At 27.7% G+C, this 13,762-nt stretch overlaps 1 protein-coding gene across 2 annotated transcripts in view; it reads left to right on the forward strand.

Annotated features, from left to right (window-relative positions):
- The window catches only part of LOC111626352 (queuine tRNA-ribosyltransferase catalytic subunit 1-like), a 39,119-nt gene that overhangs the window by 12,046 nt on the left and 13,311 nt on the right, over positions 1-13,762 (forward strand). For both annotated transcript variants that reach the window (XM_023369699.1, XM_023369700.1), the window contains exons 3-5: positions 3,104-3,321; positions 4,462-4,577; positions 12,616-12,754. In XM_023369699.1, coding sequence (XP_023225467.1) covers positions 3,104-3,321; positions 4,462-4,577; positions 12,616-12,754 — 473 coding nt within the window. The remainder of the gene's footprint in view (positions 1-3,103; positions 3,322-4,461; positions 4,578-12,615; positions 12,755-13,762) is intronic.

Raw genomic sequence — 13,762 nt, forward strand, 5'->3', positions numbered from 1 at the left:
TTTTTTAAAAGACATGATAGATACTGCTAAAAAAATAACATCTAAAATTGCATTATATTTATAAAACATGTTTACTGAAAATTTATTATAATAATGGTTAAATAAACAATAAAAATTTCATTGATCATATTGACTGAGAACTTACAAAGATAAATTTTAGTATAATACTTACATTAATAGATACATAATAGATATATTTGGAATAAAAGACGATACATTGTATATTTATTTATTATATTAAGTGCCTTTAATGTGTAAATCACCTTAAATATTATTAAAATTTATTATTTTGTCTGTACAGAATAATAATCTTTATATGTTGTGTACAAAATTTATTAAGTTAAAAACTTCAATTTTTTTTATCTAAACACGAAACTTTATAATTTTTGTTTAGTTCAAATACATATTTTAATAACCAAATAAACATATATAATGCAATTTTAATAAATATGTTTTATTTAGTAACAATTATAAACTTGTTAATTGACAAATATACACAGTCAAACTCATTAATACAAAGATGAATGGACTTAAAAATTGGAATTTTATATTAGTGAGGTTTCTATTAAATAAACTTTTGTTTGGAGAGAGACTGATACATAGTATCAACCAATTAACATCATTGAGTGGCATTCTTCTGGTAGTAGTGTCCTTGTATGGGCCTATTCTGGCCCATACAGGGACACCACTACCAGAAGAATGCCATTGAATGATGTTAATTGGTTTTTACCAATTTACTAACTGTAGGTGGATGTACTGATCTCCATGTCTTCTGCAGTGGTACTGTGATGGGTCAAAGATATCAGGATGAAATCTTTGACCAGTATGTTTAACCTTGTGCAATTGGTTCTGAATTTGTTCTTATGGACAATAACGCACTGCCACATAGAGCTTATAAAGTATGGCAGTTACCTAATGGCAGAGGGAATCCAGTGACTACAATGGCCAGTGTATTCACTAATTCTGAACCCTAAAGAGTACATATATGAGATGCACTCAGGAGAGCTGTAGCTTACCACCAAACTCCTCCAAATAATATCCAAGAGCTCCAACTTGCTCTCATAGAACAGTAGCGATTACTTCCTTCTGACCTCGTTGATCATCCGATAACTGGCATGAATCATCATTGTGCAGTCAGCATTAGTGTAAGAGAAGGTCATATTACTTATTAACAAACATTTCTCATTCACAAATATGACTTCTCCTTTTGTCCATTTTTTTGTTATTTTTTTTTTTAATGTCATATTTACATTCAAAACTCACTACTTGTATTAGCATACAAAATAAAGCAGAATCCTATTCTGCTTATTACTATTCTGTATTAATGTAAAATTTGAAAAATTACTGCTGTAGTTTCTATTTTGTGTCTGATTTTTCACTTTCATGCTTATTTGGAGGGGAGTGTATAGAACAGGAATTTTTTTAAAGTCAGTCAAATTAGATTGCTGAATTATGTTGAATGAATGCACACAGACTGGCTACTATAATTTGTCTATATCCAAACAATGGAAAGCATTTGATCTCAAGGACAACTTGAAAAATGATGGTTAGTCAAAACAGAAAACTAAAACTATTAAGAATGTTTGACTGGAGAATCATTGTTTCAGACAGAAAGAGCTGGAGAAAGATTGTGTCTGCAGCATAGAACCTCAAAGAGTCACAGTGCTAGCAAGAGGAAGATAGGATTTTTTCTTGTAAATCATAAGGAAATTATAATTCTCCTTGATCTGTTTTATATATGGTAAATAACACTTTATCCATAAGTACAAATAACAAGTTGACTGCTGACAGTGTAACAAACTGCTTTTTCTCTCTGTTTCAGGACTTTTAGAAAATTCTGCATTCTTGTTAGTTTTGTTCACTTTACTTTGCTTCCAGAAGTTAAATTTGACAACAAGAAATTAACCAGGCACTTATTGTCTGGAGAACAATTAAGAGAATTAAAACTGGTCACTTAAAAGTGCACACAAGACCTCCTGAGGAAAATTGTAATATTAATATTCACTTATATGAGATTCAATTAACAACTAATTATGGCATTTTCAAGAGGAATTTTCTGATTGTTCATTTAAGTAAGATGTTCACTAAATGAGGTTTCACTGTACTTGTTTTTATTTTCTCTTACATAGGGTTTTGCAATACATAATAGTGGTTGGTGGGTGATTTGTTTAACAAGAGAGCTGGTGGAACTCACATACTATAAGTAAAATATAATTTTATAAATGTATTACTAATGGTATGTGTTATAAAATCTGTACTGTCTTATAATTACTTATTTGATGGTTTATAACATACATTTCCCCCCTGTTATAGAAACTTAATGTGGAAATATAATACATGATGATGATGATGATTATCATCATCATGTATTGTGTTGCCACATTTCAAAATCATTATTGACATGATGATGATCATCATCATCATGTCAATAATGATTTTGAAAAAATAAACTTGTTTCTTTTAACTAACGATTAATTAACACATGATGCAATAAAATTTTATTGTGCCATAAAATGCATTTCAAGTACTTAAGTACTCCTCTTCAGTCAGATAGTATTCTACAATTATAATGTAGAATGCTTTCTGACTGACAAAGAAATATAATAAAAGGAATTGTATAATAATAAGAATATAATTGGAAATATAATAAAGGAATTATTATGAGGTTCTAAGATTATGTATCTAGATGAAGAGAAATTTTAAAAATAGTTTTTAGAATCTAAACACACACATGTATAATTCTAGGCAGTTATTTTTTTAAATTTATTTTTATTTGTTAAAGTAATTTATGAAAAAATACTAATTCTAACTTTTAAGAGTATTAAGTCTCAAATAATTTATAGCTTTTAAAATATTAATTTTTTAAAATTATTGTTTCATATAATTTTATTCATAAGTAATGCATTAAATATTTTTATAATAAAGTAGCAATTTTAAAAATTATTTTGATTAATAATTTAAAATTGTAATTTAATTATTCAAATCAAAACTTTAAAAAAATTTTTAATCTTTGTTTATTATATTTTACTAATGATAAATTCTTTGGAGAATTTAAAATATTCACTGATGAAAATGATTTTTACACTTTTACATTTTTACACAGGACAGTGGAGGTTTTCAAATGGTTTCTTTATTAAAGTTATCTAAAATAACAGAAGAAGGAGTAGAATTTACTAATCCTTATACTGATGAAAAAATGCTGCTTTCTCCAGAGAAATCAATAGAGATACAAAATACTATTGGAGCAGATGTAGCAATGCAACTTGATGATGTTGTCAGCAGTACAGTAAGTGGTCCAAGAGTTGAAGAAGCAATGCATCGGTGTGTATAATTTTATACAAATGTGCATATATATAAAATATTATTTTGTTATAAATATTCAAAAACAGACATTATTGTAAAAATTATATATTATAATTTTTCTTTTTTTGACATAGCTAATACTGGTATTTTACCAGTACTAGTTATGTCATATTGCTACTATCTTGCTGAATTTTAAGATTTTATACACTCAAGTCCAAGATATAAACATAAGCATCTAATCCATAGATAGAACAAAAAGTAAACAAAATAAACAGCAGGAAATTTATGTGAACATTTCCAGACAATAAAAATACCCAAAATGTAGTTGAATATTTGATTAAAAAGCATAAGTTTATGCAAAATGTACAGGCTTCATAAATATGTCAGTGGCTTGTCATTGTTTTTGTGGCACAACATGCCATTTTATTACTATTATTAATGTGTAAAATTTTGTGAAATCAGTCTAGTCATTACTTTGCAAAATGCATTTCAGTGATTTAGTTGTTGTCAAGGAAGTTTTGCTCAATTTGTTCATTGTGTTTCAATAACAACTAAAAAAGTAGTTTTGAATGTTGAATTGTTTATTCTCAGATGATAAATATTATTATTTTTTGTTATATTTTTAGTTAAATTGTATTAAATTCTTATGGAAATGAGCATTAATATTTGAAAGGTTTATAAATTGTATTTATTATATATTTCACTTTAATACAGCATTTTTTTTGTGTTTTTCTGTCATATATTTTAGATTGGTAAAAAAACAATTTCAAAGTTTTATTTTTACTAATTATAGCAATTGTTTATAAATATAAAAGTTATGCATTATATGTATGTAGATTCTTATACTTTTCATTTTTATAAATGACATGTATACTTTTTTATAAAAGATTTTTATTTATTTTATTCCACATAATGTTAAATTTATAAGTAATAAATAAAAAGTTATTTATTTATTGATTTAGAGCAGCTAATATTATTTACTATAAGTAAAATTAAAATGTAGCAGTTTTTAATTTTATATATGATAACTAAATTAACAAAATTGTCAGCATTGAAAACTATATTATTATTATTATATTAATGTAAAAACATTTATTTCATCTATTTTAAGTGTTCAGTCAATGAATTTAATTTATCAATTAAATGGTATTTTTTCAGAACAATACGTTGGTTAGATAGATGTCTGAAAGCCCATAAAAAACAAAAATCACAAAACATCTTTCCTATTGTCCAAGGTGGATTGGATAAAGAATTAAGAAAAAAGTGTGCAGAAGGTAAATCCACTTCAATTATGTAATTACAATAAGACCTCACTTAATGCTGCTTTGATTAACACTGATTTGATATAACGTGGTCTGCTTGAAGCCTAAAAATAAAGCTCAAAATTTATGCTGATTCAAATTATCACAGCATTTCATTGATTTGTATATAATATGTTTATTCCCAAACACAAACTGATCAGCAAAAGGTGGCAGTTCATCGTAGTGCTGTACTTTCCTTAAATCTATGTTTGTTTGATGCAATTTTGGAAAAAATATAACATCATGGATGACTTTGCTTGGCATTCATTCATTCATTCATTGTTTTTATTGCACAAACAACATGTACATCCTGGTCCCGTAGAAAGCATTACCAGGGAAATCGCATTGTAATTGTAGAGATCCCTAAGCCTATTAACCTCAACGTGCTTTGTATGCCATTCTAAGACCGTTGATCTGACATCCCCTACTTCTTCAAAAGATCTTTAATTAATAGCAGATATCGGTGTTAATTCTCTTTTTCAGAATAAAACATATCTCGCCAAGTTTCTTGGTGTTCTTCATTCAAGAGTTCTTGGTATTCTTCTGTCGTCAGATCCGTTTCAGGTTCCATTATGAGCTCTTCAATGTTCTTTATTTCTCAGATGTAATTTTTGTTACNACTATAAGTAAAATTAAAATGTAGCAGTTTTTAATTTTATATATGATAACTAAATTAACAAAATTGTCAGCATTGAAAACTATATTATTATTATTATATTAATGTAAAAACATTTATTTCATCTATTTTAAGTGTTCAGTCAATGAATTTAATTTATCAATTAAATGGTATTTTTTCAGAACAATACGTTGGTTAGATAGATGTCTGAAAGCCCATAAAAAACAAAAATCACAAAACATCTTTCCTATTGTCCAAGGTGGATTGGATAAAGAATTAAGAAAAAAGTGTGCAGAAGGTAAATCCACTTCAATTATGTAATTACAATAAGACCTCACTTAATGCTGCTTTGATTAACACTGATTTGATATAACGTGGTCTGCTTGAAGCCTAAAAATAAAGCTCAAAATTTATGCTGATTCAAATTATCACAGCATTTCATTGATTTGTATATAATATGTTTATTCCCAAACACAAACTGATCAGCAAAAGGTGGCAGTTCATCGTAGTGCTGTACTTTCCTTAAATCTATGTTTGTTTGATGCAATTTTGGAAAAAATATAACATCATGGATGACTTTGCTTGGCATTCATTCATTCATTCATTGTTTTTATTGCACAAACAACATGTACATCCTGGTCCCGTAGAAAGCATTACCAGGGAAATCGCATTGTAATTGTAGAGATCCCTAAGCCTATTAACCTCAACGTGCTTTGTATGCCATTCTAAGACCGTTGATCTGACATCCCCATTAATAGCAGATATCGATGTTAATTCTCTTTTTCAGAATAAAACATATCTCGCCAAGTTTCTTGGTGTTCTTCATTCAAGAGTTCTTGGTATTCTTCTGTCGTCAGATCCGTTTCAGGTTCCATTATGAGCTCTTCAATGTTCTTTATTTCTCAGATGTAATTTTTGTTACTCCTTTAGCTGCTTGAGTCTTCTTGATTATACTGTATCTTTCTTAGATAAGATTAAACTGTGCCCTACTGTAGATTTGTTTAAGCCATACTGCCCAGCAACATCAGACACCATCTGCCCACTCTCTACCTTTGCTATTATACTCTCACCTTTCAAAAATAAAAACTGATGCAAAACTTAACGAGTGTCTGACCGACGGTTTTGCAAATACTATAAAAAATTTTTTTGTAAGAAAATAAAAGGTTGGAATTACAAGAGAGTTTCAAAGTTCGGAGGAACATTATCTGATCAGTACATACAGGGTTGAACGTCGATGTTGACTTCTCCCACGCTCCAAAAAGTTTCAAATTGTTGTCCGAAGACAAGGGAAGACCAATTGATATTCATTATTTTACGTCACTTCTTCTTGTGTTTGTTGTCCAAACATAAAAATCTTTAGCAAAAATCTGTTATTTGATTTGTTTGTAGTCCGAACTGTTCGTTAACTGATCACCCACTGTATTCACATGAACAAATTAACAATAAATGGGAAAGTAATTGAATGTGGTTGTAATAAACGGGTTTATTATTAATAGTTTGATATTTTATCTTTCATAAGTTATATTTTATGAGAGATGATATTATTTATTTTAACTAGTTCATATAGTTTTATATAATATCATTATAACAAAGCTATATTTTTTATTTGTAGAAGGAATATGCACTATATTTCCCTCAATACACAAAACATTACAATCTTCCCTCTTGTGATGACACAATTAAAAAAATGATTTTGTATATTTATTGTCCTGGCCATTTTATTAAATACTTATGCTTAATAACTGTAAACTCATTTTCTAAGTGGTTAAATGTTATTTGTAAAGTGATATGAGTTAGTAGAAAGAAAGAATTTTTTTCTTAAAAAAAGAACATCATATTACATATCTTTTTCTGAATAAACAAGTTTTCTTATTTGAAAAATTACATTGTATAAAATTTAAAAATTCAATTTAAAGAGTATTTGCATTACTGATAAAGTTAAATTGAAATTATCACATTTAAATATGGTTGTATCTATGATTTTGACTATATTTTTAGTCGTGCAGTTATTAATATTTTACTCATGAGTGATAAGGTCAATTATAATGCTTTCCAAATTTCTAAAATTTAATTAAGTTAACAGGAAATTACTGTATGGTTATTAATACATAGTAATGACTATATAATAATTTTATGCTAACTGTTACTGTTATTAATATATAAACTCTGAAAATTTTCAGATTATTTTTCTAAAAACATAAATCAATTAATAATTAATTTTGGCTAAGGATGATTAATACCACAATCTATATATCTATATATATTTTTTTTTCTCAAAAGACACTGGTCAGGTTGGCCGTTTACAAGCATCTTACAGCAATCAACAAAACCAACAAAAAAAAAAAAAAAAAAAAAAAAAAAAAAAAAAAAAAAAAAAAAAAAAAAAAAAAAAAAAAAAAAAAAAAANTTAAGATTTCATAACTCGATATGTTACGTAAATCGTTGCACAGACTATTCCAATAGAAGATTAATTGAAAGATCGGTGCAGATCTCCCCACCTCTAGTTTAACAATTGGAAGACTATATTCACGAATTATACAAGTATCTCGTGTTGATCTGCGACATTCACCTATACCAATTCCGAGGAAGCTGTTTTCTTTTTTTCCCTTTATATATTTGAAACCCTCCAATAGAATCTGCTTCTTGTAAATTTCACTAATCTTGTCGATATTATCGATGGGGTAGAGTTCAGATATTGATTCCATAGTTTAAATTATAAATTGAACACATGTAACGATTTTGTGCCATCTGAAGTTTATTAACAGCGTATAGAGATGCGGTTCCCATACAGCAATACCATATCTTATTTTAGATTCAATGCAAGTGTGGTACAGCTGTTTCAAGAATGATGTACTTAAAAAAGCTTGAATTTTCTTATTTATCCCAGTATACTTTGCCAGGGAAAGTGCAACATCATCTATATGTTTATTCCAGTGCAGATTGTCATCAAAAGTTACTCCCAAAAACTTAATAGCATTTATGTTTTCTATGTTATAATGAATTATTTCAATTTTTAGGTGATGCGGATTGATTATTTTATTCCTATTTGCAAAGCGGAGGAATTTAGTTTTATTTTTGTTAATTACTAATCCATTGTTTTCCATATAACTATTTAAAATTTTTAAAATGTGATTTAAATTCTCCTGAAGAATTATAACGTTTGTACGAGAATAAGTTATCACTAGATTGTCAGCGTACATCAGTTTTTTTCTCTTTTGGTATATAGTTAAACAAATCATCAATATATATATAAAGCAGTGGACCCAAGATTGAACCTTGAGGAATGCACTTATTTGGCCTGAAAGAGCTAGAGATAATCTGTCCAATTTTTACAAAGTAAATTCTGTTTGACAGGTATGATTTTAACCAGCTTAGAGGAATCCCTCTTAGACCAACAGTTTGCAATTTTTGATACAAAAGTTCATGATTTAAGCTATCAAATGCTTTTGAAAGGTCCACAAAAACTGATATTGCTATTTTTGTCAAGTTGTGACTTTATTGATTGTTTCAAATGCAACAAAGCATCTACCGTCGAAAATCCTCGTTTATAAGCATATTGGTTTTTGTGAATAACCTGGAATCTGTCTATAAAAGTTGAAAATCTCTTGTAAAAAATCTCAAAAATTTTAGCCAACACTGACACTATTATTATGGGACAATAATTTTCAATTTCACTTTTTGATCCTTTATTTTTATATAATGGCAAAACTAAGTTTTGATTTAGTTTTTCCAGAAAGTAACCATTTTCAAAAGATTTATTTATCAGATGCAATAATGGTTGAGCTAAGATATCAGATATGTGTTTTAAGATCTCAATATTTAAGAAACTGATGTCTGGAGTGCTGTTTTTCAAACCCTCTATAGTATTATAAACTTCTATGGCTGTTGTGTTTTCCAAAAAGAAAGTATTAGAAATACTAACATTTGTTCTGTGTTGCTCCGAATTGATATTGCCGAAGACATCTGGAGCAAAGCCGTTCAAGGACCTGTAGTGCTCGGCAAAAATGTCACTAAAAGTGCGCTCATCATTTATCATTTTCCCCTTGTAATTCAAATGATCTATTTTAGCCTTATTCTTTGTCCTGGTTACCTGAAAGGGTAACATCTTAATATTTTTCCAGAAGTCAGAAGGAAATTTAACATTAGAAAACAGAAGACTATAATAGTTTTTCTCTTCATTACGGATATTTTTTCTAATTTGTTTATTCAAGGTATTTATATCCTCTAAATGTTTGTTTCGTTCTTCGAAAGTCGTCCAATTTTTATTTTTGACTGTTTTAAATAAAGTTTTCTTCCGTTTAATTAATGTGAGCATGTGTTCAGATATAAAATTCTTTAAGAATTCTTTCCTGCTAGTTTTATTTTTTTTTTCACATATTCTTTAGTCGGAAGATATTTATCAATAAAAATGAGTAAAATGGTGTATAAATAGTCAGCTAATTGGTCAGTTGTCAAACTTGAAGTATAGTAATAACTCCAGGAGAAACAAGACGACAAAGCATAATGTAAACAACAAATTGAGGAATTATTGATTCTACAGTAGAATGTTTTGTTCTTTATCCTCGTATCAAGGTCTTTTTCGGGGGTAAAGACGATGATAGGTAGATGGTCAGATATCAAATTTTGATGTATTAAAAATTAACACGCACTATCGTTTGTTAGACCAAAGTCTATCAAAGAGTATCTACAAAGTTTTCTGTATCTAGTCGGTTGATTCAAATCAGCCAGAATTGTTACATTTTCAGCAAAGCAAAGATTTACCATTTCAGATGTGTCGGAGGAATTATTTTTAAGTAAATTGATGTTAAAATCCCCGATTATTTGTAATTTATATTTTCCATATTTGGTTGATTTGTGTAATAGTATTTCATTTATAACATCCAGGAAAATTCCGTAGTTTGTAGAGGGGGAACGATAGGCTATTACCAGCATCAAATTACCTACAACTATTGTAATTACATCTATATAATTTGTAAAAGTTAGATCTGAAACAACTTCATAATGTTTGTCATTATATATATATATTACTATGCCTCCATGCTGATTAGGTTTTCTTTCTTTTTTTTCTTGCTGTTAGTCTTTTATATATGGTGGAGGATTTACATCATTTGTCCAAGTCTCGCAAAAAACTAATACATCAAAGTTGCAGTTATATTCCTCGGTTGTTTTAAATATTTCTAAATATTTGTTATTTAAACCTCTTACGTTGCAATAAAAAACAAATATGCCCTTTTTGGAGAAGTCATCTATCTTTGTGTGTGTTAATAATTCAGTCATTCCGAAAAATTTTCTCTAAACTGTCCAATGTTGGTATCCGAATGGTTGGAGAAGAAGTATCCTTTTTTAAATACACATTTCCGTTATTTGTCCAAGTGTTTAATATTTTTCCTTGTTTTTTTAGCATTCTGGTTTTGTAGAAAATATTTCTATAATATGGAGTAAGGTGTTCATTTATATATATTCTATATTCCTCATTTATAATATGACATGCATTTATAGTTATTTTTAACTTCTTTTTAATATTATTTATAATTTTTTGTTTGACAACTGAATTGGCACATTTCACTATAATTGGTTGCGATCTAGTTTTGAATTCTTTTCTTTCGTTATTACTGGATTTAATTCTGTAGACATTCAATAGACCTGACTGATTAAAATTATCGTCAACAAATGAAAAAATTTTATATGTTATTTCTGTTAAATCTCATTCTGAAGTGTCGGCACGCCGACAACCTCCAAGCTTGAGTTGTTTAGATCCTGCTCCAACATGCAGAATTTTTCTTTTAAAGAATTTAATTCTGCCTTCGTACTTTTATTCTCTTCCTTTAGTTCTGTCATTGTTTTGATAGCAGTTACATAGTTTTTCTCTAAAATATTAATTTTCTCTTCCATTTTGTCAAACTTATTTGTTAAGCATTCTATCAATTTCTGGATTTCTATGTTTCTTTTATGTTACTCAACTCCAAGTGTATTAGTTTCACTTCTTGTAAAATCATTTCAGAATTTTTGGTAGTTATACTTAAAGGTGACATTGGAGTGAAAGTTAGATTATCTGGTGTTCTATCCACGTTCTTATTATAATTATGTGAAGTCATAATAATCTGCTCACACTCATCCAGTTCTCTGTTGTCTTCCAGTTCCTGTGTCCAATTTGCATTGTTCTTAATGGTTTTCACTAATTTGCAATCTTCACATTTCCATGTTTTTTTTAAGACTTGCTGAACTTATGAAAGTTTGCTGCCTGGATCCCAAAACAATAGAAGTGAGCAAATTTAGAGCAATTGGAACAAGTTAATAAGTCACTTTCCGAAACTTTGTGCTTCCAAAAAGAACAAGCATTCGAATGACGATTTGCCATAGCTCCACACCTCCTCCACTCTCGCACGCATCACACCTCCTCCGAAATTCCTCTGTTGACAGACAACCGCAGTTTCCTGTTGCTCGACGTTTTCGACGAGCAACAGGACTTCGACTTTTTCGACTATAAATTTTAATATTTAGAATTAAATTAATTAACTAATTAAAATAAGTCTATAGAATGTTGTGAATGAAGAATGAAAACTAAATTTACAATTTAAATAATATAAGTAATTCAGAAATATAAAAATAAAAATTTAATTAATTTTAATTATTAAAATTTAAATGAAATAATAGCCTTTACTTCTATTCCAAATTAATTATCAATTTAATTTGTTATAAAAATAGCCCTAAAAATTTGGCAATATTTGGTTACTTGGTTTGAATATTTTTTCTACATACATATCACTGAAGGTAAATTGCATTAGTTTAAAATTTAATATTGAATGACAATATATTTTACTGATTTAAGATTAAGTTAATGGAAAGAGTTAGAAGATATTCAACAAATATTTATAAAATTATTTGTACTTAAAATGATTGGGAAAAAATTGCTGAAAGAAGTTAATTGTACAAAATCTTGTTTAGAAGTTTAGTGTTTTAAAAATATTTTAAGTTAATAAATTTAAAATTAGCTTTTATTTTTGTTATTTATATATTAATAAATATTTAATTTTATAAAAATCTTCCATAATATCTAAACAACTCAAGTCGAGATGAGATGAAAAATTAAAAAGATAACACCAATTGAAAAGATTGTAAAGAAAAAAGAACCCATAAATTAAAATAAGTCATAAATTTTGCAAAAATTATTAATAGCTTATTTCAGTAATTTTCGAATACTGTGCAATTGTATAAATTAAACTTGATAAATATATAAATTTGAATTAAAGTAATTTTTAAGTTATTGATTTAAATATTCTTTTGATTACATTTTTAGATTAAATTCCACATTAATTTTCTGATGATAATTGAATAAATATATATTAAATATATAATGATATATATATATATATATATATATATATATTCATTTAGAAATTATCAAGAGAGATGTTGCTGGTTTTGCTATTGGAGGACTGAGTGGTGGAGAATCAAAAGATAGCTTTTGGAAAATGGTTGACGTCAGCACCGACTTGCTACCTAATGATAAACCTCGTTATCTTATGGGTGTTGGGTAAATATGATATATTTCATATAAGAAGATGTAAAAATTATATTAATTTATTTTCTGTTATGTTTACTAAGTAACAAGTAAATTAAAATATATTTATTATTTGAATTATTTTGTTACTGTGAATTATAGATATTGTTTCTGAATCTCTTTAGTAATTTTTAGTTGCCAGAGCTAATATTGAAAGGTTAAAAATACTAAAAATCTCTTTTTCTGTGTTAATGAATTATTTATTTTAGTTAAAAAATATATTAAAATAATTAAAAACTTTTAAAATTAGTTTAATTGCAGTCATTATGGAAATGTAAAAACATTAGAATAATAATTTAATTCATTTGAATAACTCAGATATTTTAAGATTTATTTCTATCATTTCTATTAAGAGCAGAATAAATATTGCACATTTTTCAGTATTATTGTTTGCAGTTTTCATACATAATGAATTTTATGAAAAATACTAGAATACATTATGAAGTACTTGTCATCTATGGCATGCAATATACAGTGGAACCTCGGTATATGACCTTAATCCATTCTTGATGTTTGGACTTATACCGAATAGGACATATACCAAACCAACCTTTCCCATAAGAAGTAATGTAAAAATGATTAATTTGTTCTCATGTAAAAAAAATGGCTGGCTTTAAACACCTCGCTTTCCTGGCTAGTTCCTGCTTGATTTTTCATGAGATCAGCATGTATCTTTTTAGCTTTCTTGCAAATAATTGCTTCTGATACGCTGTTGCCAGCACACTGTTTTTCAGTTATCCAAAGCAAAAGCAATTTCTCAACATGATCTAATGTCTTCAATCTCTGAAATTGATTTAACCCCTTTTGCAACATTAGCAGATTTAATAATGTCTTTATTTTTCATGATTGTCAATATTATTGTTCTCAGAATACGGTATGCAACAGTTAAATCTCGAATATGCATGTCACTTTCATATTTCTCAACAATCTTTTTTTCAGTTCCATTGTGATTCTAGTCATTTTTTTAGTTTTCTGTTGCTT

Source organism: Centruroides sculpturatus, unplaced genomic scaffold, assembly GCF_000671375.1.
Source record: "Centruroides sculpturatus isolate CEXI.00-Female unplaced genomic scaffold, Cexi_2.0 scaffold26, whole genome shotgun sequence".
Taxonomy (NCBI): Eukaryota; Metazoa; Arthropoda; class Arachnida; order Scorpiones; family Buthidae; genus Centruroides; species Centruroides sculpturatus.